The sequence below is a fragment of the Fusarium pseudograminearum genome, chromosome 2, assembly GCF_000303195.2.
Source record: "Fusarium pseudograminearum CS3096 chromosome 2, whole genome shotgun sequence".
Taxonomy (NCBI): domain Eukaryota; kingdom Fungi; phylum Ascomycota; class Sordariomycetes; order Hypocreales; family Nectriaceae; genus Fusarium; species Fusarium pseudograminearum.
The window spans coordinates 3,110,505-3,133,101 of NC_031952.1; the positions used below are offsets into that span (position 1 = coordinate 3,110,505).

Consider the following 22,597-nt stretch of genomic DNA (forward strand, 5'->3'; position numbering starts at 1 on the left):
CCTAGATATTGATAATCTACACGATATCTATACCGGGTCGGCTACCTGCAATCTTTCGGTACCATGGTAGATTGGCAGCTTGCTTTCGTTCGTTTGCTAGAATAGTTAGCTAAAGAATATTAATAAAGCTTAAATATTTCATACCGATATCGACAAGACATTGTTGTACTTCAAGTGGGGGTTATAACTTCTGTATGGCTCGATCCATAGTTCTCTTAAGCTCTGAGTGTCGGATTAGGCGTGTGGATAGCAGGTCTGCACGCTGCCGGAATCGTGCGGCTAATTGGGAGGTGGGCTTAAAGATCATGATGGCGATATGATGGGATCACAGATGAGTGCTGAATTTCGAGATGGTAAAGTGTCGATAATGGTGGTAGAATTCTTGATGGAAACTGTTGTTGGTGATGATGATAAAAGAATAAAGATTCTGCAGGGAGGGAAGGGGGGTGGCAAAACCTCTGTTCTTGAATGTGTTTCTAGAATTCGGAGGGAAGGTATCGCTAGCATCGCACCATCAAGAAGGACACAACGAAGCAGACCATTTTATCACATTCAAGACCAATCTACAAGCGGCACAAGCAGGGGACATATGCCTAGCGAATGAGGAATTGGAACTAATGGATTTTATTTCAATAAATTTACCTTTAGACAATTTTGATCCAGGGTTGGGTTGCAGTCGTCTCAAACCACCCTTGAGAATCTTTTGTCTCCTATTTTAAGGCTGTTCGTTCTCGTTCTCGTTCTCGTTCTCTTCGTCTCTGTCGTACCCACGCTCCTTTCCCATCATGATAAACAACTCGTTAAATAGCCTCTCGATCCAGCTGCCCTGTACCAATCATACCCACGGCACTCTTTTGGAAGGCCTTCCACGGCGGGTTCGTCCAGCATTGTTTGCACGTTCTAAAGTCTCTTTCTTTTGACATGGGCTCAACACGTCTCATGGTCCCCGGGGAATCTTGACTCCTGCCCTAACACGAAAGAGGAAGGGGATATAACTAAGGGGAAACAATTCCAATAACTTATTTTTTTCTCAACCACAAACTTGGCCTGATTAGCTGGCACCTCCGTTCTGTGCACCCAGGCTAGCGGCCATAGCGGCAGCCTGCTGCTGAGCGAGGAGCTGGGCCTGCTGGGCCTGTTGAGCCTGCTGTGTGGCAATCTCATCAGCCTTGACCATCACGTTCTGAATAACGTTCTGGTCATCGGCTGTAAGGTGTCCAGCTAAGCTCCCGTAAAATTGGGGCTGCTCTGCTTGCATTTCTAAAAACAGGTTAGCGATGTACAGTTTCACCTGTGCATTCAACGTACTCATCAAGGTATTACGGAACAGCTGGTAGGGCTCAATCTTGTCAAGCGGCGACTCAAGCAGGACAGAATCCTCACCGAGGTCGTCTTCCTCAACATCATCGATCGCTCGGCTGAACTTCTGGGCCTGGCTTTGCATTAGTAATTGTCATAGAAAAAGTAGGTAATGCGCGTTCAACATACCTCTTCGTTGAGGAAGTTCAGGTAAGCAGTGCTCTCATCCTTGGACTCGGCTGTCTCGCCAGTCTCTTCCTCCTCTTCGACGTTCCAGTTGGCCTCGTCATCATCCCACTCATCTTCCTCACCGTAATCGTAGGTAGACTCGAGGTGGAAATCATCGCGGAGAGCTTCGTCGCGGTCTGTCGTTTGTTAGTTTCAGGCTGAATGTACTCGGAGCTTTATTAAACTTACTCTTCTGAGCAGCAGGGAGAGAGCGGAACAGTTCAGTGATGCCCTGCAGTAATCGAGGCCAGCCAACAGAAACGCTTTGTGGGACGTGCTCGGGGTTCAGGCTGAGCAGAGCTGAGATAGCAACAATACACAGTTTCTTGTCATGAACACGAGTAAATGCCGTCATGCTGCCGAACCAGAGGCTGAAGAAGCGGTTTGTCCAGCCCTTGTTCTCAAGAACTTGGAGAGTAAGAAGAGGGTTGTAGTGGATGGAGTTGATCACCATCTCCATCAGGTGAATACGATAGCTCTTGACCTTGACATCCTGGTTGGCCAGAATAGTCATGGCAATATTGATGAATCCCTCAACGCAGCTGTCGATTTGCCCCTTCAAGCTAAGCATCATAGCCTCAGCCAACTTACAAGCGCATATTCTCTCGACTCCTCCCTGAATGCTGTCGGTGAACATGTCAGCGACCATGGAGAAAAGAGCTTGAGTGTACTCAGGCTTCTGAGCTAGCTGAGGAGCACCGAACTGGACAAAGTTGTCCAGAGCTGGCAGCATGTCCTCGAGGTAATACTCAGCGCCCGCCTTGAAAGTAGTGTGAATCAACTCAAAGGCCTGCCACATGGTAGGAGAAATGGACTTGGCGGCAAACGTGCAGCTGTCAATGATCTCAAACACTTCATTATAAAGATCGTAGAGCTTGTTCTCCAAGGTAACCTTGATAACGGGCATAAGAACAGCCTCGATATGGAGCAGGACATCAGGGGTGCTCTCAAGAGTGAGAATAAGAGTGCCGATAGTTTGCAAAACACCGAGGGCAGTGATGCTCTTGTCATCATATTCGTTATAAAGTTCGCCATCGTCTCCAACCTTGCTCTCCTTCTCGAGAAGCTCGCGAACGATCCTCATATAAGTGTCTCGGAGCTGCTCGCTAAGAGCCACAGCGAAGGGAGTGAGTTCGGTGGCAAAAACCTCAACAAAGTCCTCCATGACGTTCGCAAGCGCGTCGATATCGGCCTCGTTAGCGAGCTTGAGAAGCTGCTGCATAATCGTAGGGATGTTCTGCTGCATGCTCGTTCGGATGATATCGTGTCGGATTAGAGGCTGGAGAGCAAGCGCGGCGGTGACACGGACAGGGAGGGCTTCGTCGGCCATACAGTCCAGAATGTGTCGATAAATGGTAAGAAGGTTGTTCTGATCTTGGAAGTTGAGCTGCTCAAACTTCTCGATGGTGTCGCAAGCACGAGCACGGAGATAACCCTGAGTGCTGGTGAAGTCAGGGAAAACGTAACGGACAAGGAAGTATTCAACTTGGTCCGCAATGGGGCTCTTTTTGCCCAAAATGACGGGGGCCAAAGTGGCGATCATGCGCAGCGCACCCTCCTTGGCAATGTGGTTCTTCTTGTCATCTTCAACCTGTTCGTACTCGTTGACAACGGCGTTGACAAACTTGAGGATCTCGAAAGTCTCCTTGCGGCGGTTCTTGGTGAGGTTGACAAGGAAATTCGTGGCAGCAACGTCGGGAGCAGAGGCTTCTTCAAAGTAGTTGAGCTTTCGGTGAAGATACTCGTCGGGCTCGTCCTCGAATTGCTCGACATCCTCCTCGGTGAGGCAAAGGACAGGGAAGACGAAATGAGTAACCAGGTTGGTGAGGTGAGGCTTGAGGTGTGCCCACATCTCCTTGGGTCGGACTGACTCGTCGAGGAATACAAGAGTGTAAGAAAGACAAGGCCGGCTGAGCCAAGAGGTTTTGGCGACCCACTTCTCGATCTCCTGGAGATAGTGCTTGAGGATTTCGGGAGCAATGTTCGCGGTGAAGTCTTTAGCGAAAGCAAGCGCTTCCTCGCCCTTGCCTGGGCTGGCAGGGTTGCCATGTCTGAAAGCACCGTGTTAGTGGGATATTACCAATGAAGAGAAAGTATGACTGGCCGTACCGGATGAAGAGACGGTTCAGGTTGAAGAAAGCCCATTTCTTGGCCTTCCACCAATGGTGCTTCTCGCGCTCGTGTTGGTCGCCCTGCATGGCACTGGCGGGACAAGCCTTGGAGACGGTGTGTAGGAAAACAGTGCACCAAGCGATGTTGATATCGCGCTGTCGCAACGTGGGAGAGAGTTCCAACTACAAGTAAGATCAGTATAGGCTCCCAGGTAGAGAGAAGTGATGTTCCGGTAGGTGCGTACCCATGTCGCATGTTTATAGGCCTTCAAAGCAAGATGCAGCATCTCGCCGGCCTCATCGCTCTCCTGGTTCACCAGCTCGTTGCAGATGGCTAGAAGGCGAGGAAAGCTTGCCTCCACAATCTGGTCAAAGTGTTGTCGGTCATCGCTATCGGTCGACTTGTAACGGAAGGCGCGGCAAATAGCGAGCAGGCACTGCAAACCAGCAAGGACGGAGCCAGGGTTATTCGTGTTAAGAAGTTCCAGGGTGAAGTCCATAAATCTTGGCCAACGAGCGGGAAAGTCATATTGGAGGATTCGCTGGAGGACGGGAATGAGCTGCTGGCGGACGAGGCCTTCGGAAGCAGCGAGAATCGGCAGAAGGCGGTCTCGCACACGAGCCTTTTCATCTTCGGGGATTGGGTTCGAGGGGGGCTCGGTAGAGTAACCCTCGTTGTTATACCATGAACGGTTGACACGGTTCTTTACGTAGATAACAGCTGAATAAGAGTGTTGTTAGAGCTGGGTCAAGAAGCGAGTGGGATAGCTTGAATAGAGGGGCACGAATATTGGATCAACGTACTCGACAGACGGACACTGGCCTCTTGTTCAGCTTGTAGGATATCGAGTAGACATTCGAGGAAACCGGGCTGTTCTTCAATCTAGATAATACAGCAATTTAAATCAGCATGTTGATTCTTGTTGTGATTTGTGATTTGGGATTTGCGCATGGGACGGGCAGCTGATGAGTGCGCAGAGGAGATAGAATGCGGCAAGGAGCATGTGAGGCAGCCATGATAGCGACATGGTGAAGCAGATGGCCGTTCACAATCTCCAATGGCACCCAAGCACAACAAAGACATTCCCTCAACACAACGACGCAAATGCAATACGCACCTGTTTCAACTGAATCTCAGCACGCCTTCGGCTGTCTGCATCAGGGTCCAAGCTAGTGGCGAGCAAGGACCTCACAGCGGCGGTATCCATGGTGAATGGTGGATATATAGAGAAGTCGACGTCGAAGCCGAAGAGGATAGGAGTGTGTGGTGGAAAGAGAGGCGGACGAAAGTAGCGGAATCAGGATCTGTCAGGTCTGGATAAGAAAGGCGAGCGGCGGATGGCGGGGCATCTAGAGACAGCCCAAAAAGCACAACACCCAAAAAGAAAAGCACAAAGTCCACCTCAGCTAGTTCACAGTCCGAAATGGAAGGCCACGAGCCACGGTGCGATGCAGGTGCGGGCTTGATTCGGGGATCGAAAGTATTCGCCTCGAAAAGTCAGAGTGACTTTTTTTTTCGTTTACAAGTTTTTTTTCTCTTCCCTGCTTCCCTTTTGCAAGAGCTGGAAATATTAGGTCCCGATGGACGATGCCAGAGGCCCAAAAAGTTGTAGTCGGGAGAAAGTAGCACCAGGGCCGTCGCCCGTGTGTGCGAGTGTCCAGGGGGCTCGAAAATTGAAAAGATGGGATATGGAGACTCTGATTGGACTTGACCAAGGTAGGGCTCCAGTTCCAGGTCCAGTAGACTACAAGGCAGCGTCAATACCAGTCTAGGAGATGTCAGGAAACTTGCCCTCTGAGATTAGAGATTAGGGTGGGAAGAAAATGATTTACATAAAGATCGGTCTAGAATGGTATAGACTGACTTGTTAAATTTCGCCTTCTTTGGCTCTCATCAATTAATTTCCTTTTTTTCTCTCTCTCTTTAATCCTCCGAGACCAGTTCAAGTCCGACCGACTTGTGTGTGGGACTGAATTCGGTCACTCGGCGGCGGACACTGGAGACGGCGTCGGGGACGGAGTCAAATGAACTGGAGGAGTGAAGAAAAACAAACGCACACGTTTTGACTTTTCAGTGGGCCCGGGCTGGTCTCTTTTGTTTCCTTCTTTCGGTAGATGATGAAATCTGGTGGATATATATTAAGCAAGGTGTGAAAGCGGTCCTGAACAGTACCTATTGGTGAAGGAGATGGAACCTAAGCTGTAGGTCCCTCGGTGGTTGAAATATACGGGTACCTACAGAGTACAGACAGCTACTACCCAGATGATCTTTCAACAGTTATTCACGGCTTGGAGTAAGTGCAGCTAGCGGGGAAAGAGCACATAATAACCAACGAACGTTCATGGCTCAGGTAGTCTAGTGGAAAGGCATTGAGTGACAGGAAAGCCAAGGCATGAGCGGCTGCCAGATGTAATGCAAGGGTTGCCATGTTCAACGACCCAAATCTCGAGTCAAAGCAAGTCGATGTTTCAAGCCAATGAACAAGGTACCTCAAGACGCACATAAGCACCAAACAGAGCACAAGCATGCCACGAGTAAAGCACGAGGTCATCCATGACAGGATTGCCGATCACTTTTTTTCTTCTTTTCTTTTTTATTACATATTTACCTAGGTCTAGGTACTCTGTACAAAGGGCTGAGACTCATTTTGTTTAGGTCGGGGCTTTCCCCGGAGGATAATGCCCTGACAACCAACCACAAGAGCCTGGAGTGAGTGATCCCTGACATCCATCCATAGTATGAAAGTGGGATGTTGAATAGGTACTACCTCTTTGCACTGCCAGTTGTCGGGTAGCTTCTGTTGCATTGCGTTGACCTGCCACTAGAGAAAGGTCACCAAAGAGTCGGTCACATGAAGACATGGTAAAGACTAAGGTAGCAGCAGCATGAAATGGTCAAAATAGCCAAAACAAATCAATCATAAAAAAAACCAGTCAGATCGCAGGGTCCAGCACCATCAACTTTAGTGCCCCGCCAATTTCCCCCTCACCGCTTTTGGCTTAGAATAGTTAGTTGGGTTACTGCAGATGCGGAAACTCCAAATTGTTGGTCCCTCGAAACGTCACCCTCGTCATTTCAAGGCTGAGAAGGATAGGAAATCTTTCTGTGCGTGGGGGGAAAGGTCCATCAACATCACCCAACACAATTGCACTTTGGCTGTGAGATTCATGCACTTCTCTCAGAGCTGAAATTTAAATCGAGTTGGCAGAGGGATACAGTATGCGCTGCAGAGACAAATGAAAGACATTTATGAGACATTGCACTGGTTGCGTTAACCTCATTTAGCAGCTGAGTCTACACAGTCCCTGGTACGTATCTTGCAACTCGAGGTTTGGAAACAACAACAGATCAAATCGCAGCCATATACTAGCACGTGTCAAATACATACCTACGTATCGCATTCTCTGCAAGTAGGTATATTGAAAGTGTCTAGCCACTATGTTTGATCCATAACGCGGGCACCTCAAGGTTCGATCGAGGCCAGCACCGGCTTTGTAAAGGACATGTCACTGGAGACCTTCAAACTGCACTTCTCGTACTGCTCCTCGATGACCTCTAGCGAAACTGAACAACATGCCAGAGATGATCTCCGGCTTGTGATTTATCTTATAAAAGAACTTCCCCGCGCAGTACCAAGTTCATATACTAAAGGTATTGCGCCGCTCACATCACATTGGCAGTTTTATTGGCAGAAGAGGGTCGGTCTTTCAAGGCCTTACCTTAGTCCCTGTTCCAGTCCATGCGTTACTTTCGTGGATATCATTGTTATTTCCCAAAGTGTGTATTCATGCATGCATCGTGTCGAACCAAAAGGTAGACGAGCCAGTCGACATGTCGGGCTGCTTAATCGTATCGATGACATTTTGGCGGGTGTGATGTAAATAAATTTGAGCCATCCCGGCTGATCAGGTGCAACAGGTGTTGGGAATCTTGTCAAGTGGTCGTTTGCGATGAAGTCGAACTCTCCGACATCCCAAGCAAGTCCGAGGAGCAGGTAACTTTTGATATCGACACCATGTCATTGGAACAGGCGACTTACATCAAGTGCCCCAGTAACTAATAGTTTCTTCATGGAATACCAGCAATAAGCCGCCATATAACGGCAGCCTGGTCTACCTCAAACTTATTATCCACATTACTAGCTACAGGTTGGGTAACTCAAAGACATTATATCCATGCGTGCAACGCTGACCTTCTATCTCCTCACTGGCTAAATCATGATGCATCACCTCGAATCGCTTCATGATGTCTAGCGCTCTTTAGGAGAGCTACTACAGACAGACATGTCTGGTACTCCGAGCAAACACATGACGATGCCAGAACCATGGAGCAGATGGCTGAACAGTAGCTGTTATCTTATCTAATATTCTTTACCATCTTGTGCCTGGCCAAGATACTAACAAGGCTTGTGGATGTTCACCCATGTCAGCATCGTTGGGCTACTGGGATAGTTTATCACGGCAATCAATCCTGTATACTCGGCTTTATTCGCCGGACCAATCATATACCATGGTAGAACTTAAAGATCGCTATACTCTGCACTAAATGCAGACCGACGTTTCTTTAGGCTCTCATTGGGACTGTTCAACTCAGACGTCTGTCCATCTTGTGTCATGAAGCCTTCAGAAGCAAGGCTGAGCCAAAACATATGTCAGTAAATCATCTCGATTATCAACATGTTACACGCCTTGGCTTGGAATTGAGGCCATACGAATACTTTTTATTGATACGCTGTTGACAAAGCATCCTGGTTGAGCGCTAGCGAAGCTGAAGAGGGGAATATCAAACCAGAGGTCAAAGCGGAAAAAGCCGCCAGACAAGAGTGAGACTTGTCTGAGCCCAATCAGGGGTCATGTAAATCCAACAGCTGTGCCCATGATTCGGTCTCCAAAATAGAGGCTGGCTGAAGTTAATGGGGAGGTTAGTGTCAATAGTCCCGACTGACAGCTGTCTCACTGGCTGGGCCTCCAAGAGCTGCAGATCGATGAATGTTGCTTATGGTCGGTAAGACGACATGATCTGTCCAAATCACATTGCATTGCCCCTCCTTGTCTCTTATATCTTCTAAGCTTTATTGTCTTTGATCTCTCCTCTAACTTTCACCTTGCGACCCGAGACTATTGGCAAAAGTTCATGGTGCTCTCTTATACAGGATGGCATCGTCAACACAACCACTCGCCAAAGGCGCATATGCCCCTTCAGGCCCTGATGACATACGAGGTCCCTGTCCACTCATCAACAGTCTCGCAAACCACGGTTATCTTCCACGGGATGGCCGGAACGTGCGTGTTGAAGAAGTCCTGGCAGGGATGAACGCCGTCGGACTCTCTAAACCTCTTGGGGCCGCCTTCGCCAATCCGATCTTTCAAGAGCGTGCGCCCTCAAAATTCCACGACGATCCAGTCACCCAAAGGTCGCTCTTGCAGAAGTTATGGCAGACGGTAACTGACCCGTGGTCCGTCTTGGGAAAGTTCGGTATGCGCAAGCCAGGGCAGGTTGACTCCGAGGGTCACAGAGTCTTGAACTTGGATCAGCTCGGTTTGCCCAACACAGTCGAGCACGACATATCCTTGACCCGTCGGGATCATCAACAAGGTGATAACATCACTCTTCAAAAAGATCTCGTCGAGGACCTTCTTGCTAGCTCAAAGGATGGCAAGGTTATCACGGTTGATGATCTTGTTGAGTTTCGCAAGAAACGCATCGCTAGACAGAAAGAAGACAACCCAGGTGTTCAGTATGGAGCATTTGAGAACGATCTCGCTTGTGCTGAGATCGCGTTGATAATAAATGTCATTGGCACTGGAGACAGGGTCGAGTGTAGTTATGCCAGGGCTTTCCTTCAACAAGAAAGGCTGCCAATCGATGAAGGGTGGAAGAAGAGGTCGTTTGGTATAGTGGGCTTGATCACCGAGAGGGACAAGGTCAAGAAGAAGTTGGGAATGGATTTTAAGTCTCAGTAAATCTAGTACGGCCTTTTCTGTTTTGACTTTATAGCAGCGATGGATAGGTAGTTAGTTAGTTATGGAGAGTTGTGAAACGAAGACACGATGAGATGGAGTAGGCGATACCAGATTGTATCTCAATTCACTATGTTGCCCCCTTTGATGAGACGCGATTCTTGAATGATGGACACCTACCTCCCATAGGACGATTATCTAAGTACTAATGTGAGCAGTGTCTATACATTTCCTAGTATGCAACTCTCACCGCTTACGCGAGGCGAATATCGCAACAGAGGTACTCAACCCAACTGCAACTCTTGGAGCTTGCAGTTCCGAGGAAGGACTCACAATGGCATACATAGGCGCCTTTCACTTATCGCTCAAGTTTTAATCGGTCGGCGTGAGTGGTCACGCGTGAATCATTACGGAAAGCTGCAGTCACACCGACCGATTGTACTGCAAGTCGGGGCTTCTTCCTGCTAGATGCAGTCGGTCTTGACATCAAGGCAGCTGCGCAAGCTCATGCTTCTCTCGAACATCACACAGGTCTATAGATCCTGGCTAGTACTTCCGTTACTATGTCTTAGTACTAAGCCAGGTAATCTTCCTTCGTATCTAACTGGCTCAGCCATGTTCCTCGCCTCATGCAGGCCTCGGACGATCAACTGCGGTATTACAAAACCACGACAAACAAACATTCACTTGTTTTGTCTCATTCGGCGTGTCGGCATGCCGAGACATATGATAGTTTCCCATCTCGGCGTTCTGCCGTGCCAGCAAACAAATCGACAGGTCCCGGGCTTGTGTTTGAGCCAGCGCAGCCACCCGTCTCGACCCTCCACTCAACGGCCCATACTGGTGGGAGAGCATCACAGCGTGCGGCGACAGTCGGCCAAGTTTCCTTCCAGAGTTAGCAATGTCAAACAAACAAAGTTCTGTGCGGTTACACCAGTACCTCCTCACAGCGTGGGCCCATTGTCGAGTGCAAAATCTGTCGAATCTTCGACTAGGCATGCTGGTACGATATGCAATAGCCCAGTTGTGCCTTATTTGCTTTGCCGATGCAATTCGGATCAACAACAAGGCTATGTGAGTATAATGCTTCGTTCTGGTGTTCGAAAATTAAACAAACTCGATACAAAAGCGTCAGGGAAGTGGTAGATGATCGGCATATAAGCAGCAATGCAAATCATATCTTGCTAGGTTCCAAAGCGTCCACGTCTTTACGTATGTAAATGTGCAGCTATCGTCATTGACTATGTACACCGATAAACCGGCGACAACACCACAAACAGACCAAGTCCGGGGCAGTACAGTTGCTATCCCTAGCTTTCGGCCACCCGCAGGCGTCGAAGCGCAAGCTATCCTAACAACACCTCGCATGCCATGGTGATATGGACGGGTTCACACAGGACATCAGATGACTTTCTGCATGCGCTCGGTGACTCTTCTTTGTTACCTCTGCACCTGATAGTCCCGAGCCTTTTGTTATAAACCAAGTACATTCGGCTACATAGTTATCCTTTTGATCATCGCTAAACACGCTTCTCTCGCTCCAACCAGCATTCATATAATTCCACCACTACATCTCCAAGCCCAGTTCGCACCATGATTCCCCAAGTAAATCCCGATTCTGCTCAGACTGTTGTGGGTGAATCGGGACCTGTCGTATCTGCCAACGACTCCGAACCACCTCGCTATCAAGTCTTTCACATAGAGCATTCCCCAAACGTTCACAAGATCTTTATCCCAACCGGCTTCCCTCGACCAGCCGGCTACCTTTACTTCGTCACAGACCTCTCTCTTCAAGACCATCCAGAAACCACACTACCTGTCACAGCTGATGTTCTCAAGTCATCAGAACAGATGGGTGACATATGCCAAAGTCGATTCGTTGGATACATTGCATCTCAGGATCTTGATCGTATGCGAGCCATGATCAAAGAATATTCAAGGCCGCTCGGCCCTGACGATTATGCGCCTCTCCCCGATTATGCGACTCGGTGTGAAGTTTGGGTTCGTGCTGTTGTTGCGACGCTTCTTAATGATGGTATTCTCGAAGCACCTCCTCCAGAACCTGCGGCTCCAGGTGGGCATAGGCTTCCTAGGCATCACCACACGGCCCATTGTATTCACCAACGACTTCACTCCTATCATCCTTACAGACGTCGGAGTCGTCAGCCTATCGATCAGGGTCACTGAGCGTACATGGCAAGGGAGACTGCGTCTGGGTCTTCAAAATGGCAGTATTGATTGGTAAAACTGAGCAACGCATTGGTATTTCCCAGGTCAATTGATTCAAACGTATTTCTTTATCTCACTCGGTGGCATACAAATCCTCTCATTCATTCATAACATGACCAACTCTTGTATTCCAATCAAACTTTTGCAATAATAATAGTTTCATACCTCTTTCAAACAATCAGATCCAACTGAAGAAATAAACAACCTCTGTAACTCCTTGTATCTCCAATCAATAGCAAAATCTTCGCTGAGCAGCAGAAGAAACAATAAAGGACAGTACAACACGACAGCCAACGAGGATATACCCATGGATACAAAGTCAAAGAATCGAAAAAGAAAAAAGGGGAAAAACATTGAACCGCCACTTCCAAACATCTTCAATCTTCCTTCTTGCCCATCCACACTGCTATTCAGGACCAAACCAAAGGGGGTGGGTGGAGTTCCAATTCCGGTATCGACATGGTCCAGTTCTCCGGTCATAATCATTCCAGGGGCAGGCAGGACGAATTGATAAACACAGTGCGTCGCTTTCAAATGACGTGGTGTTGTCTATAGTTGATGCCATGTTGGGATATATTTCTGGACGAGAGGATTCCGCAAGCTTTGAGTAATCCCAAAATGCCGAATGATCACGATTGTCAAGTGGCCAACAGGGTGTAGCAAAAATCCAGATTTGAGGAAGTTGACTATCTCAAAGAGGGCATAGGGCAGCAGGAATCCATAGTGGAAGCGGGAACGAATTTGTGCAGACCCAGAACGGCAAGCGTTTCATGTTGCAGGCAATAGCGTAGCAAGTTGCAGCAGCCCGAGGACGCGGAGTGGGAATGGTTTCAAGCGGGTAGTCATTGAATCACCGTGTGCGTGTTACCTTGACTCCTGTGCAATGGTATGCTCTGGCTTTTGTTTGTTTTTGTATCCCAAGCAACCCATTGCGGACGCAAGTGGGTGCGAGTACGTCCAAGACGAACATGAGCAAACCTCGGCTGAGGCAGGTAAACTTCCAGATAAAAGCACAATCCTAACGAGGTGGGTCCATTCCTTGGTAATGTATAGAGGCAATTGCAAGGTAGTTGCTCAAAGGTAATTCCAAGTATGTCCAGGGAGATCCAGTAGAAGATTGTGTCCAGAGTCTTCAGGTTTGCGCACCTAGCTGCTTGAGTCAAGTCTGTCGAGTCAGTCTCTTTGCGATTCATATTAAGACAAAATCCATGGAGAATCCATCATTGGGAGAAACGTGGGAGTGAGGGAACAAGGGAAGCAAAAGATCCTTTGAAAAGGTTGGCTAATATATACAAGCTCGTTTGAACTCACCTTGCTGTCCGGATGCCGGCCTCTGCCAATTATTATTTCAATTAACGCCGCGTCTCAACGATGGTTCACATCGAAGAATCCGAGGGCCAAAGACATTGAAGGAAAAGAGCAAGAACCAGCCAGATCCAGGTAGAACGGAAAACAGAATACTTCCCCTGAGGGCGGATCCGGACAGCAAGGCCATGACATGAGATACCACCCCAAATCCACCTGGTGAGGGATGGCTCCCTTTCCTTTTCCAACTCAGCGCCGTGTCCCAGTATAAAACGTATGCAGCATGGTCTCATCCGCGTGGCAATAAAGTGCGAAGTCGATGAGGTCGTCAATCCAGGCAAGGCTCCCACTATGCAAGGTCGTCCATCATAATATGTAAAAGAAAAAAAGGCATCAAGGGTATGCGTCTCAAAAAAATAGGTCCAGTTCGTGTGTCCAGGGCGTCATCGATGGCAATAGTAGTTGAAACGTCCAATGGTATTATCGACTCCAGGGAATCCAGGTTCGTAGATGACAGGATCAATCTCCAGAAAGACGGGATGGGATAACTCTCCAGTGGAAACTCCTGTTAAGATGCAAACTTGCAACTCGGTGGTGGCACCTGCCAAAGAAAAGAAACCTGGAGCCTCTGAAGGGGTCATCTCCGGAAGAAACAGAAAAGAGGAGGGGAAGGTCGATCCAGGGGGGAAATAAGCCGTACTCCATGTAATCCGGTCATTATGCAGAAATCATCACACTCGCGAAAACGTCGGTGCGTCTCGACAAGCTCAGGCAAAGGGGGAGGGCACAAAGATCCGGCCTCGGTACTCCGGAAACACACCTTTTACCGGCGGTTGGAGCGGTGGTGACGGTCGGAGCTGTGCCTGTCGCTCTCTCGGTCACTACGTCGGTTGCTGGAGGCGCCACTGGGATTTGTTTGAGTATTTGTTGGTGTCGCGGAAGCGCGAGTCCGGGGAGTTTCTTCATACTGTGAGGCCTGGGTATATCCTTGGGCTGGTTGACCTGCTAAAGCTCGACAAATCAGTACGTTATCCTTACAAACTTGCCCATCGGGCCCTCCACTGTACGCACCACGACCATAAAAGGGGTCCTGGGGCTGCATTGTGTAGCCCGTAGGAGGAGCCTGACCTGAGTATTGGTAAGCAGCAGTGGCCGGATAACCGGGTTGCGAAGGTGCAGAAGTGGCATAAGCCTGCTGTTGAGCGGCGGCGGCGGCGGCGGCGGCGGCGGCAGCCTGGTTAGCATAAGCATCGTATCCTCTGGGCCTTTGGTTTGTTCCAACGTCCACGTAAGGGCTTTGGCCAGCCGTGTAAGGTGTGTTCATGACGGCAGCTGCAGGAGTGGAGCTGAATCTGGCATCCGCTGGGGGAGGGGATTGCTGGGCTTGGGCATAACCGGCAAACCCACTACTTGAGCCGCCATAAGATTGGCTATATGAACCGGCAGCACCAGTGTAACCGGGAGCACCTGTTCCGGGATATCTGGGTCCTCCGTCAAAGCCGGAGTCACGAGCGTAAGGATCGGTGGCGTAAGGGCCCTCGGTAGGACCATGATGCTGACGCGACTGATGCGTCTCCGAGTAGCGGTATTGCACTACAGGTGAGTTAGATGAGTGTCTCGGCGGTACGCCAACGTTTCTCGAGGCAATAGTACCTCCGGAGGTGTTGCGTGAGGTCTGCGCACGCCTTTCACTGTCCCATCGTGCAGAGTCTGCTTTCAGGTCCTCAATCATGGCCTGGTAAGACACGATTAGTTTATCGTCGATGTATTGTCGTAACGATAGAATACTCACAGTTGTTAGATTCCTGTAGGCCGTGATGTAGTAGCCTTGCACGGCTTGGCCTGTCTGGGGGTTCTGTCATGATTGAAATGTGAGCCATTTGTTCCATCACGATGGCGGGGTTTACTATTCACGGCGTACCTCGTAGTGGCCGGGACGGACGAGAGCGTCGTTGCCCAAGTAACGGCAAATATCGGCAGAGATGACTTCACGGTCGATGCCATCTCGAGGAACAAAGTATTCGTTTTGACGTCCAGTACCGGCAGCGGCTGGGGCAGGGTTTCGGGATGATCTCGACATATTGATGTGTGGGGAGTATATGGCCGATGAACAAGTCTGGTAAGATGAGGAAGAAGAAGAAGAGAGGGGAGAGAAGGTCGAAGGAAGAGCGGGAGAAGAGGAGATAGACCCGAGTATGGGGGAAGAGGGAGACGACGTGGAGAGAGCTGAGAGGGTAGAACGGGCAGAAAGAGAAGAAGCAGGAGGGTGAGGATGAGAAGGAAGAAAAGGCGAATGGCGGTGGTGGGCGGTGGGCGTATCCTGTGGGGCTGTAGAATCTATTGGCTGCGGAGGCAGTGGTGCTAGGCGCTGACGAGGGGTTTTCCCACTGGCAGAGTGACTTGCAGGAGAACGTGAGGCCAGCAGACGTCGGTTGGCACTGGCACCGTTACTTGAGCTTGAGCCCAGGTTTGAATTGGAACGGCAGTGGGACAAATTCTGCTGACGGCGAGACGTCGTTGGTTGGAAGCGTCGCCTCGATGGTGGCCTTGGTGGAGTTGCAGGAGGAGGTGGAGGAGGAGCCAGTCCGAAGACAGATGTCGGTGGTGGTGCTGATGCTGGTGGTGAAGGAAAGGGGAAAGAAAAATGCAGTGGTGGCGAGGAACATGCAGGAGGTTGGTGATGCTGATGCTGATGCTGATGCTGGCCAAAGCTGAGAGGTTGAGGTTGCTGGTGAGTTGATATTGATGGGTCGTCACCTGTAAAACCCTGATATTGTTGGGCGCGGTGATGCTCGTGGTGGAGATGGTTCTGATTTTGCGGCAAGCCAAGATAGTACAAGCTGGGATGACCCGGACGTTCGAGGCCAGGCGAGGACTGTGCTAATCTTTCGTCTATTGACGATGGGTTTTCCTCCTCGCGCTCTTGGGCTGTGAATGAGTCGACTGATTCTTGTCTGGGACTATCCGTGACGGAAGCTTGTCTCTCTCCTTGACCGAACCCAACACCAAAATGCGGGATCTGCAGCTGCCGCTGGTCTGGTGCGTGGGTGCCCTGATTCTGATCCTGATCCTCACTAGCCTGGTCCTTGTCTGTTCCGTGCTGCCAACATCCCTGCACCGAGTGGCGACCTATTTTGGTGGACCGTTTGACTGCCTTGTTGCCGAAGCCAGATGTGGTTGGCACGCCTGGGGCTTCCGGAAGTTGTTGCGCGTGCCCTACAATGTCTTCTCTGCCTTGCCGGGCTGGGTTCTGGCCTTGAGGTTGGGCTTGTGCTTTGGCGGTGACTGATGACACTTGGGCACTAGGGGAGGCTGGGCGAGACCCTTTGCTTGAGAGACAGGCTCTGGGTTTTGGTTCCAGCCCTTCTTGTCTTTCTTGTGACTCTTGGGCGAGACGGGTTCTGGCTGGCGAGTCACAGCGCAGCCCGCCTTGTGCTAATGGATGATCAATGGTTGCGGTAGCGGCCTCGCCGGACGTCGCGTTTTGTCAATTGAATTCAAAACTGGTGACCAGGCCTGTTGGGCAGTCTTTTGTGGATAGATGGTCCGAAGTACAGTTCTCGGTACTTGACTTCTATCCTGTCAGTTGAGGCCGTGAGCCGTGATGTACCGTTCGTGTGGTGTGACAGATGCACTGTAAGCCTCTTTCTTCGTCTTGTCCTATTCAGGAAATGAAAGTGTTCTGTCGTCCGGTCACACGTGGGTTGTCCCTTGTTTGTGTCAAAGATCGCGGAATTGCGTCAGTTATGGAGTACTCTGGCTCAAATATCAAATCCTGAAAATCTGAAGGAAGGATCGATTCGACCCCGTCGTTTATTAGAGATCGAACCTGTCGCGGTCGAGATTAAAGCTCAAAACGGGCCACAACCTTGCATGTCCCAGCAACGTAGAGTGTTTGAAGACAGTTATCGCCAGCCAAACAAGTTGCAATCATCAAAAGCACGCGCGGCAAATGATATCCAGCGTCGTCTCTGCAATGTCGTGAACAAGGCTATCCCTTGTTTCGACGATGCCCAATGACCACCCAAACCTTCCTCTCTGGTGTGGTGGTAAGATTGTAACAGCGATACGCCGTGGTTCAAGTTACGATCGCCCGCAAGCGAAGCAGAGACACCTCGTACAGAACTTGAACAGGCGACATGAAATCCCTTTCTCACAAGGGATCAGCAAGTGTGGCCTGGACTAGTGGTTCGATGTATGTATGTGTGTGTGAAGGAAATAGAAGCCGAGATATCAAAGCAACAACGTTGACAATTATGACGTCTTGCTTTCCAGGTTGAGAGTATAGTTTCTGTTTTTTGAAAAGTGCCGCGTTCTGCAAAGCATGGGATCACCTGGCTGAAGTGGCAGAAAGTGGACGAGAAAAATGAGTGTCCAAGGTACCATTGTCACATCTCATCATACACTTCACACTGCTGCTTTATACCCTATGTGAAGTATTCGGAACTCCCAATATGTGCTGATTCAATATCGTGTCTTGACTTTAAGCGACACGTAGACAGATGGAGCTCACTGTCACTCTACTTTGCTGTTTGTCGCCCATCGTGAAAACGGTTGTGCTTCCGTTCCCTTACGAGCGTAATATTTGCTCTTGCCCAAATGTCTCGGGAATATTGGGCATCTACTTCTGGCTCCATGCTTCTCTATGCCTGTCACTGTGTTGTCGCTAAGCATGAATTGCAACTATGTATGCCACCCACAAATGATAGGCAACGTGTTTCCGCAGCAGCATGCTTGTCAGATGTTGCTGGATTCCAACATTGCCTCAGCTGCATTTGAGCTTTTTGAGACCAATTCCTAGTCTGAGTGGCTAACGGTTGGCTTTTCGGGTGTGGTCTGGAGGGTGGGTTGGGTATCAATGCTTGCACCAATTGAAGCCCAAATTCTGCATCCAGGACCAGGTGTTCCATGCCTAAGCTTTGTCGTCCAATCATTACTCGACACCAACGTGTGTCAATGTCTTGGCACACTACCTAGTCGAAGACATGGTTACTCTGTCATCATGTTTGATACTCAATACCTAGGTACATCAGCAGATTGGTGTTATCGACATGTTTCTGGTCTCGGTGAGATTGATATTGGCATGCGTGAGCGAATATGATAAAAAGCACGTCGTAATTGTCTCATCGGTTCGCTGATCCTTTCGATGTACGCTTCGGTTGCTTGCATTACTTTATCGGCCTGCCATACCATCGGCTATTGACTTGTGTGACCGACAACTGCATCCTCCCTGGTATCTTCACTTGATTGTCTCCCCGGGGGGGTTAGGAAATGTCCAATAGGGGAGAGTTGCCGTATCGCCACGGCTGCGATGGTTCAGTCGGATATTCGAGGGCTATTGTCGTGCAACTTTGTGCGTTGCAGGGCATGATGACGACGATTGTCTATGCAGTCCTGGCATTGTGTCTGCGCTCATGCTCGACCTCCTGAGCGTTTACGGAAACCCACATTGCCTTGACGGTACTGCCGATGCCTTCAATTTGCAGAACAGCCACGTCGTTATGTTGTAATTTCGAGTTGGAAACCCCGCAAGGCAGGCGGCAGGACTGGCCATAGACTGCATCTCCGACAGCGAAGGCAGATCCGGATAGGCCAGGTATCTGTTCCCGTGGTGTCCGACCAAGTCAGCCAAACTTGAGCCGACTTTGACCTTGCTCGAGTTTACCTCCTCGGCCACGTCTCGATGCAGTCCCCTGTGTCTTCGGTGCAGTGTTTCGTGTCGTAGATTGCCGTTCAGCGAATGTAGGCTTGACACGTTCCTCGTCCTGAAGATCTTTGGCCATGTGCCAGTCCTCGTGGCTCTGCAGCGCTTCCGGGTCAGCAAAATTGGCCTTGCAGCGAGAGCATTTGAGAGGATCGATCGAATATTGTTTGCTATGGTCTGTATCAGTACTGGGAGCGGTCGCATGCCGCGATGATACGGTAAACTGATGTGAGCTGATATTGGATCCATAGCGGGCCTCATGTCCATAATTAGTAGCATAACTGAGGCTCTTTTCTGCGTCCTCTGATCGCGTCCGCGCGGTAGTAGTTTTCTCATTTGGGGTAGGTGACTTGTTCGAGTAACTCCCATCGTGGTCTGTTGAGGACCTCTTGGCAAAGAACCTTTGAATGCCGCTGTCCTCGACACGGCGCTTCTTCGCGAGGGGCTCAGGGCCAGTAGAAGAAGGGCGGCTCTCTGAAGTGGACAAACGAAGCGCTTCTGCCTCGTCCCCTTTGACAAGAAACGCGCCGATGCCCATGTTGCCTTTGACGCCGTCTTCAAATCCTCCTACACTAAGACTCAGATTTGCACATGGCCATACGCCTCTACCTTCAGCAATTATCTGTGAGAGTAGATCCTTAGCTAGTTCGAATAGACACTCTTCATCCAGGGCCCTGCCTTGGTGGATGGGGACTTGCCGCGACCGTACTTGCCCCTCGTGACGATGATGCAAATTCATGGTCTTTGGTCGTCTCTTGTTTTCTAAAACGCCCTCCTCTACTAGTCGAGCAAATATGTCAGCTGCGAATATTCGCAACCATCGTGTTGCTTGCTCCGAAGAATTTATGGTAGGGCGAAAGGACTTGGCCGAGAGCATCGATTTGATCTGAGTTCTTGAGTTTACCTCGCTGGTGTCGATACCTCTGATGGTGTTGAAGACCCAAAACCCTGTGTCGTGGCCAAGTTTCGCCTTCATGCTTGATAAAGGTACTTCCAACAGCTCAGTAACATTCTCAGTATTGAAGGTTGACACAATCTGCTCTCCAAGCTTTCCACCCAGGTTTCGAAGCTTCGTGACTTTGAAACCGGCCATAAAAGCTGACACTGCCCGATTGCGCACAACAGTCTGCTTGTTAGGTTTCTTGTAAGCCGAGCCTAGCTTGCTGAGTAGCTTGTTACTGGCCACACCTGCTGAACATGTATAGCCCAATTTTTGTCGCACCTCGGACCTCACTTTGCGGACAATTTCAGAGCCGATGAGGATGGCCACGTCGTCCCAATCCGGATCTATTGCTTCTTGTTCCTCGTTCAGATCGATCAAGGCGTCTGTTTGCCAGTCGAGCGCAGCGATAGATGGTAGTGGGAGTTTCTCGGTAGGATCGTCATATGGGGGTGGATTTGAGAGTTCTGGAAATCGCTCGAGGAGGATCGAGCGAACCTGACTTGAAAGGTCAAGGAAAACCTCATCTATGCTTGCCTTTTCCACCTTCTGTACGTCAGCCGGCAAAGCATCTTTGATGCAGGCCAAGATCTTCCTGGATTGAAGTCGGTAAGGGTCAAGGGAAACCTTGTCTGTCACGATGTTGGCTGCGGCGTCGTCGCGGTATGCCCATTTGTCGTCGCCTTCTCTCCATGTGGCGACATGCTGGGCAATAAGCTCGGGGCATAGCTTCTTTGCTTCTTCGACATTGCAATGGCGTCCAATGCCATGTTCGCGAGCAGCGTAGTTGACCGCGATGAGTCCTTGCCTGTTAACACGTTAGTCCAGTCTTGGTGCCGTTATCAGGTGCCTGTGGACAGTTGTTTGAGGACTGTCACCCATGGACCCTATATAACTGCCAGGTGGCAAACAATGCATATTGCTTCGAGGGGCGGATGTTCTCACGCCGTCCTTCGAAAACGCAGTGACAGGTTTGATGACCGGCGTAAAATCGTGCAGAGGGATGCGGCGACGGAACCAAAACAAGGATGAGACGAAATACGGGCGTTACACAAGCCACGTAGAAAGGCTAGGGTCTTCGAAAGGAAATAGGAAAAGCAAAAGAAACAATCAGATTTGACAAATTGGTGCCTGTGAAACTGTGCATCACAGTACGTGATCAGTGTTGACATATCCGTAGGTAGTTCGATAATTTCCCTCATAGCGAGTATTTAAAAGGGAGAGTATTATTCTACTCCTCGATCATGGACTCATCGTCTCGAGATCTTCTTCAATGACGATCCTCTCAGTCGGTAGGTGGTAACACGGCGCAAGCCTGGGCGAAAACGGGTTGCAATTGCCCAATCATGTTTGCATCCAGATGGCAAAATCGAGCGACAGACTCGATTCTCGGGCCAAGAGATGTGAATAGAGATCGCAACAGGGAGTACGTGTATTGTAATGCATGGGGAGTTTGCAAGTGATGGAAGAAGAACGAAGTCGTAGCATGCTGGCTTTGAATGAAACATGGCGCAAAAACATCCGTACTCACCATTGCTGAACGGCCAACGGCCTGTCTTCGGGAATCCCAAGTCGGACTATCTCACATTGGGCGTAGAAAGCATCAAGATCGATGTGGGCGATAACGCGTAGCGGGTTCGAAGTGTTGGACGAAGCAAGCTGCGAGAACTGGCGATACGTAAACTGTGAGCGTCGCCGGCCACCTTCGTTCAATGGCGATGAAGCCCCGAAGGGTCGATGAAGCGGAGATGAAGCCATCCAGATTTTTCGGAAGACAGTCTATGTCTTAAGGGTCGAGTAACTCTTTTTGCAGCATTCGACAGCAACAAGGCGGCGTGAGGCGGTTGTTTTAACTGGTGTTTTTTCACGGGTTGTATTTCTCGTGTTCTTGTAGTCGGGCACAGCTATAATCCGGAATGCAGGATTTTCTTAAGGGCGCCTTGCTAGAAATGACTTTGGCTCCCTCGAAAAACTTGCAGGGCGAGTGTCAAGGATGATGATCAAGTGCGAAATTGAGGATGGATTTCCGATGACAGTTTAACTTAGATGTTGTGAGTGAGCGGAAGGAGGAACGCAAGATGCAATAGGTTAATACTGCAATTAGAAAGCTCCACTTTCAGACATCCTACCTTTCTCCTTGGAAGGGAAGAATTGATCAGTAAAAAGAGGCAAATAGGTGATTCAGGCGGATATTCGAAACCAATCGTTCTGTATACACAAAGTGAGTCGGTTTATACCACGTCGCAGTGTTATTAGCACATGCTCCATTCTTTGTTAAGAGTCCGAGGTTGAATGCTTGCCAATAGCACGTCATTGACTCACTGAAGATGTACCAGTAACAAACTTCGTGGTGTTTGTCTTGTAGCCTTGTAAATGAACATGGTAAAGTATTGCTACTTATAGGGCTGATTTAATACAACCTCGTATTTTCTCTTTACCTCAAATTGTTTCACAGAATCGGGACGTTAATACAGAAATCTGAACCCTTGCCTTGAGAACTGGGGTTAACCTAGACCTTCTTCGCATCAACAGTGAATAATCCGAACTGAGGCACATCTTGCCTCTTTTCTTAGCATTGAACTATCGCTGTTACTAGAATATAAATATTAAACCACTCTGCTTGGCAATTCTGCGGGCATCCTGCTTGTTTGTCACTCAGCACCCTTCTCTTCTGTAGTCTTGGGGTTTACAGATATAGTGTTCATTTACGGCCTCATCTTGCACATACGACCAAAGCTCGTAGAAAATACGGGATCCCGTCCGCTCTCCCATAGTCAAGCTGCGAAGCGCTGGATTAGTAGTTGGGTCGGTGACGACCAG

At 49.5% G+C, this 22,597-nt stretch overlaps 5 protein-coding genes across 5 annotated transcripts, besides 3 other annotated features; 2 read left to right on the forward strand and 3 right to left on the reverse strand.

The window, feature by feature from the left end:
• Positions 1 to 1,051: 1,051 nt before the first annotated feature.
• Positions 1,052 to 4,846, reverse strand: FPSE_08200 (uncharacterized protein; the record flags this gene model as incomplete). Its single annotated transcript, XM_009261318.1, has 8 exons — positions 1,052 to 1,260; positions 1,309 to 1,432; positions 1,489 to 1,664; positions 1,717 to 3,578; positions 3,637 to 3,821; positions 3,884 to 4,359; positions 4,443 to 4,521; positions 4,757 to 4,846. The coding sequence occupies 8 exons, from the start codon at positions 4,844 to 4,846 to the stop codon at positions 1,052 to 1,054; spliced, it is 3,201 nt and encodes a 1,066-aa protein (XP_009259593.1).
• Positions 4,847 to 8,792: 3,946 nt separating this feature from the next.
• FPSE_08199 (uncharacterized protein) lies at positions 8,793 to 9,602 on the forward strand (the record flags this gene model as incomplete). Its single annotated transcript, XM_009261317.1, has 1 exon — positions 8,793 to 9,602. One exon carries the CDS (start codon positions 8,793 to 8,795, stop codon positions 9,600 to 9,602), a length of 810 nt encoding a protein of 269 aa, XP_009259592.1.
• Positions 9,603 to 11,192: 1,590 nt separating this feature from the next.
• Positions 11,193 to 11,786, forward strand: FPSE_08198 (uncharacterized protein; the record flags this gene model as incomplete). The annotated part of the gene is made up of 1 exon (XM_009261316.1): positions 11,193 to 11,786. One exon carries the CDS (start codon positions 11,193 to 11,195, stop codon positions 11,784 to 11,786), a length of 594 nt encoding a protein of 197 aa, XP_009259591.1.
• Positions 11,787 to 13,382: 1,596 nt separating this feature from the next.
• FPSE_08197 (uncharacterized protein) lies at positions 13,383 to 17,274 on the reverse strand (the record flags this gene model as incomplete). The annotated part of the gene is made up of 6 exons (XM_009261315.1): positions 13,383 to 13,482; positions 13,954 to 14,038; positions 14,172 to 14,868; positions 14,926 to 14,988; positions 15,055 to 16,534; positions 17,255 to 17,274. The coding sequence occupies 6 exons, from the start codon at positions 17,272 to 17,274 to the stop codon at positions 13,383 to 13,385; spliced, it is 2,445 nt and encodes an 814-aa protein (XP_009259590.1).
• Positions 14,336 to 14,367: a microsatellite.
• Positions 15,255 to 15,423: a repeat region.
• A 1,483-nt stretch (positions 17,275 to 18,757) lies between the features above and the next one.
• On the reverse strand, positions 18,758 to 22,158 carry FPSE_08196 (uncharacterized protein; the record flags this gene model as incomplete). Its single annotated transcript, XM_009261314.1, has 4 exons — positions 18,758 to 20,585; positions 21,309 to 21,556; positions 21,907 to 21,985; positions 22,100 to 22,158. 4 exons carry the CDS (start codon positions 22,156 to 22,158, stop codon positions 18,758 to 18,760), a joined length of 2,214 nt encoding a protein of 737 aa, XP_009259589.1.
• Positions 22,159 to 22,497: 339 nt separating this feature from the next.
• Positions 22,498 to 22,594: a repeat region.
• Positions 22,595 to 22,597: the final 3 nt, after the last annotated feature.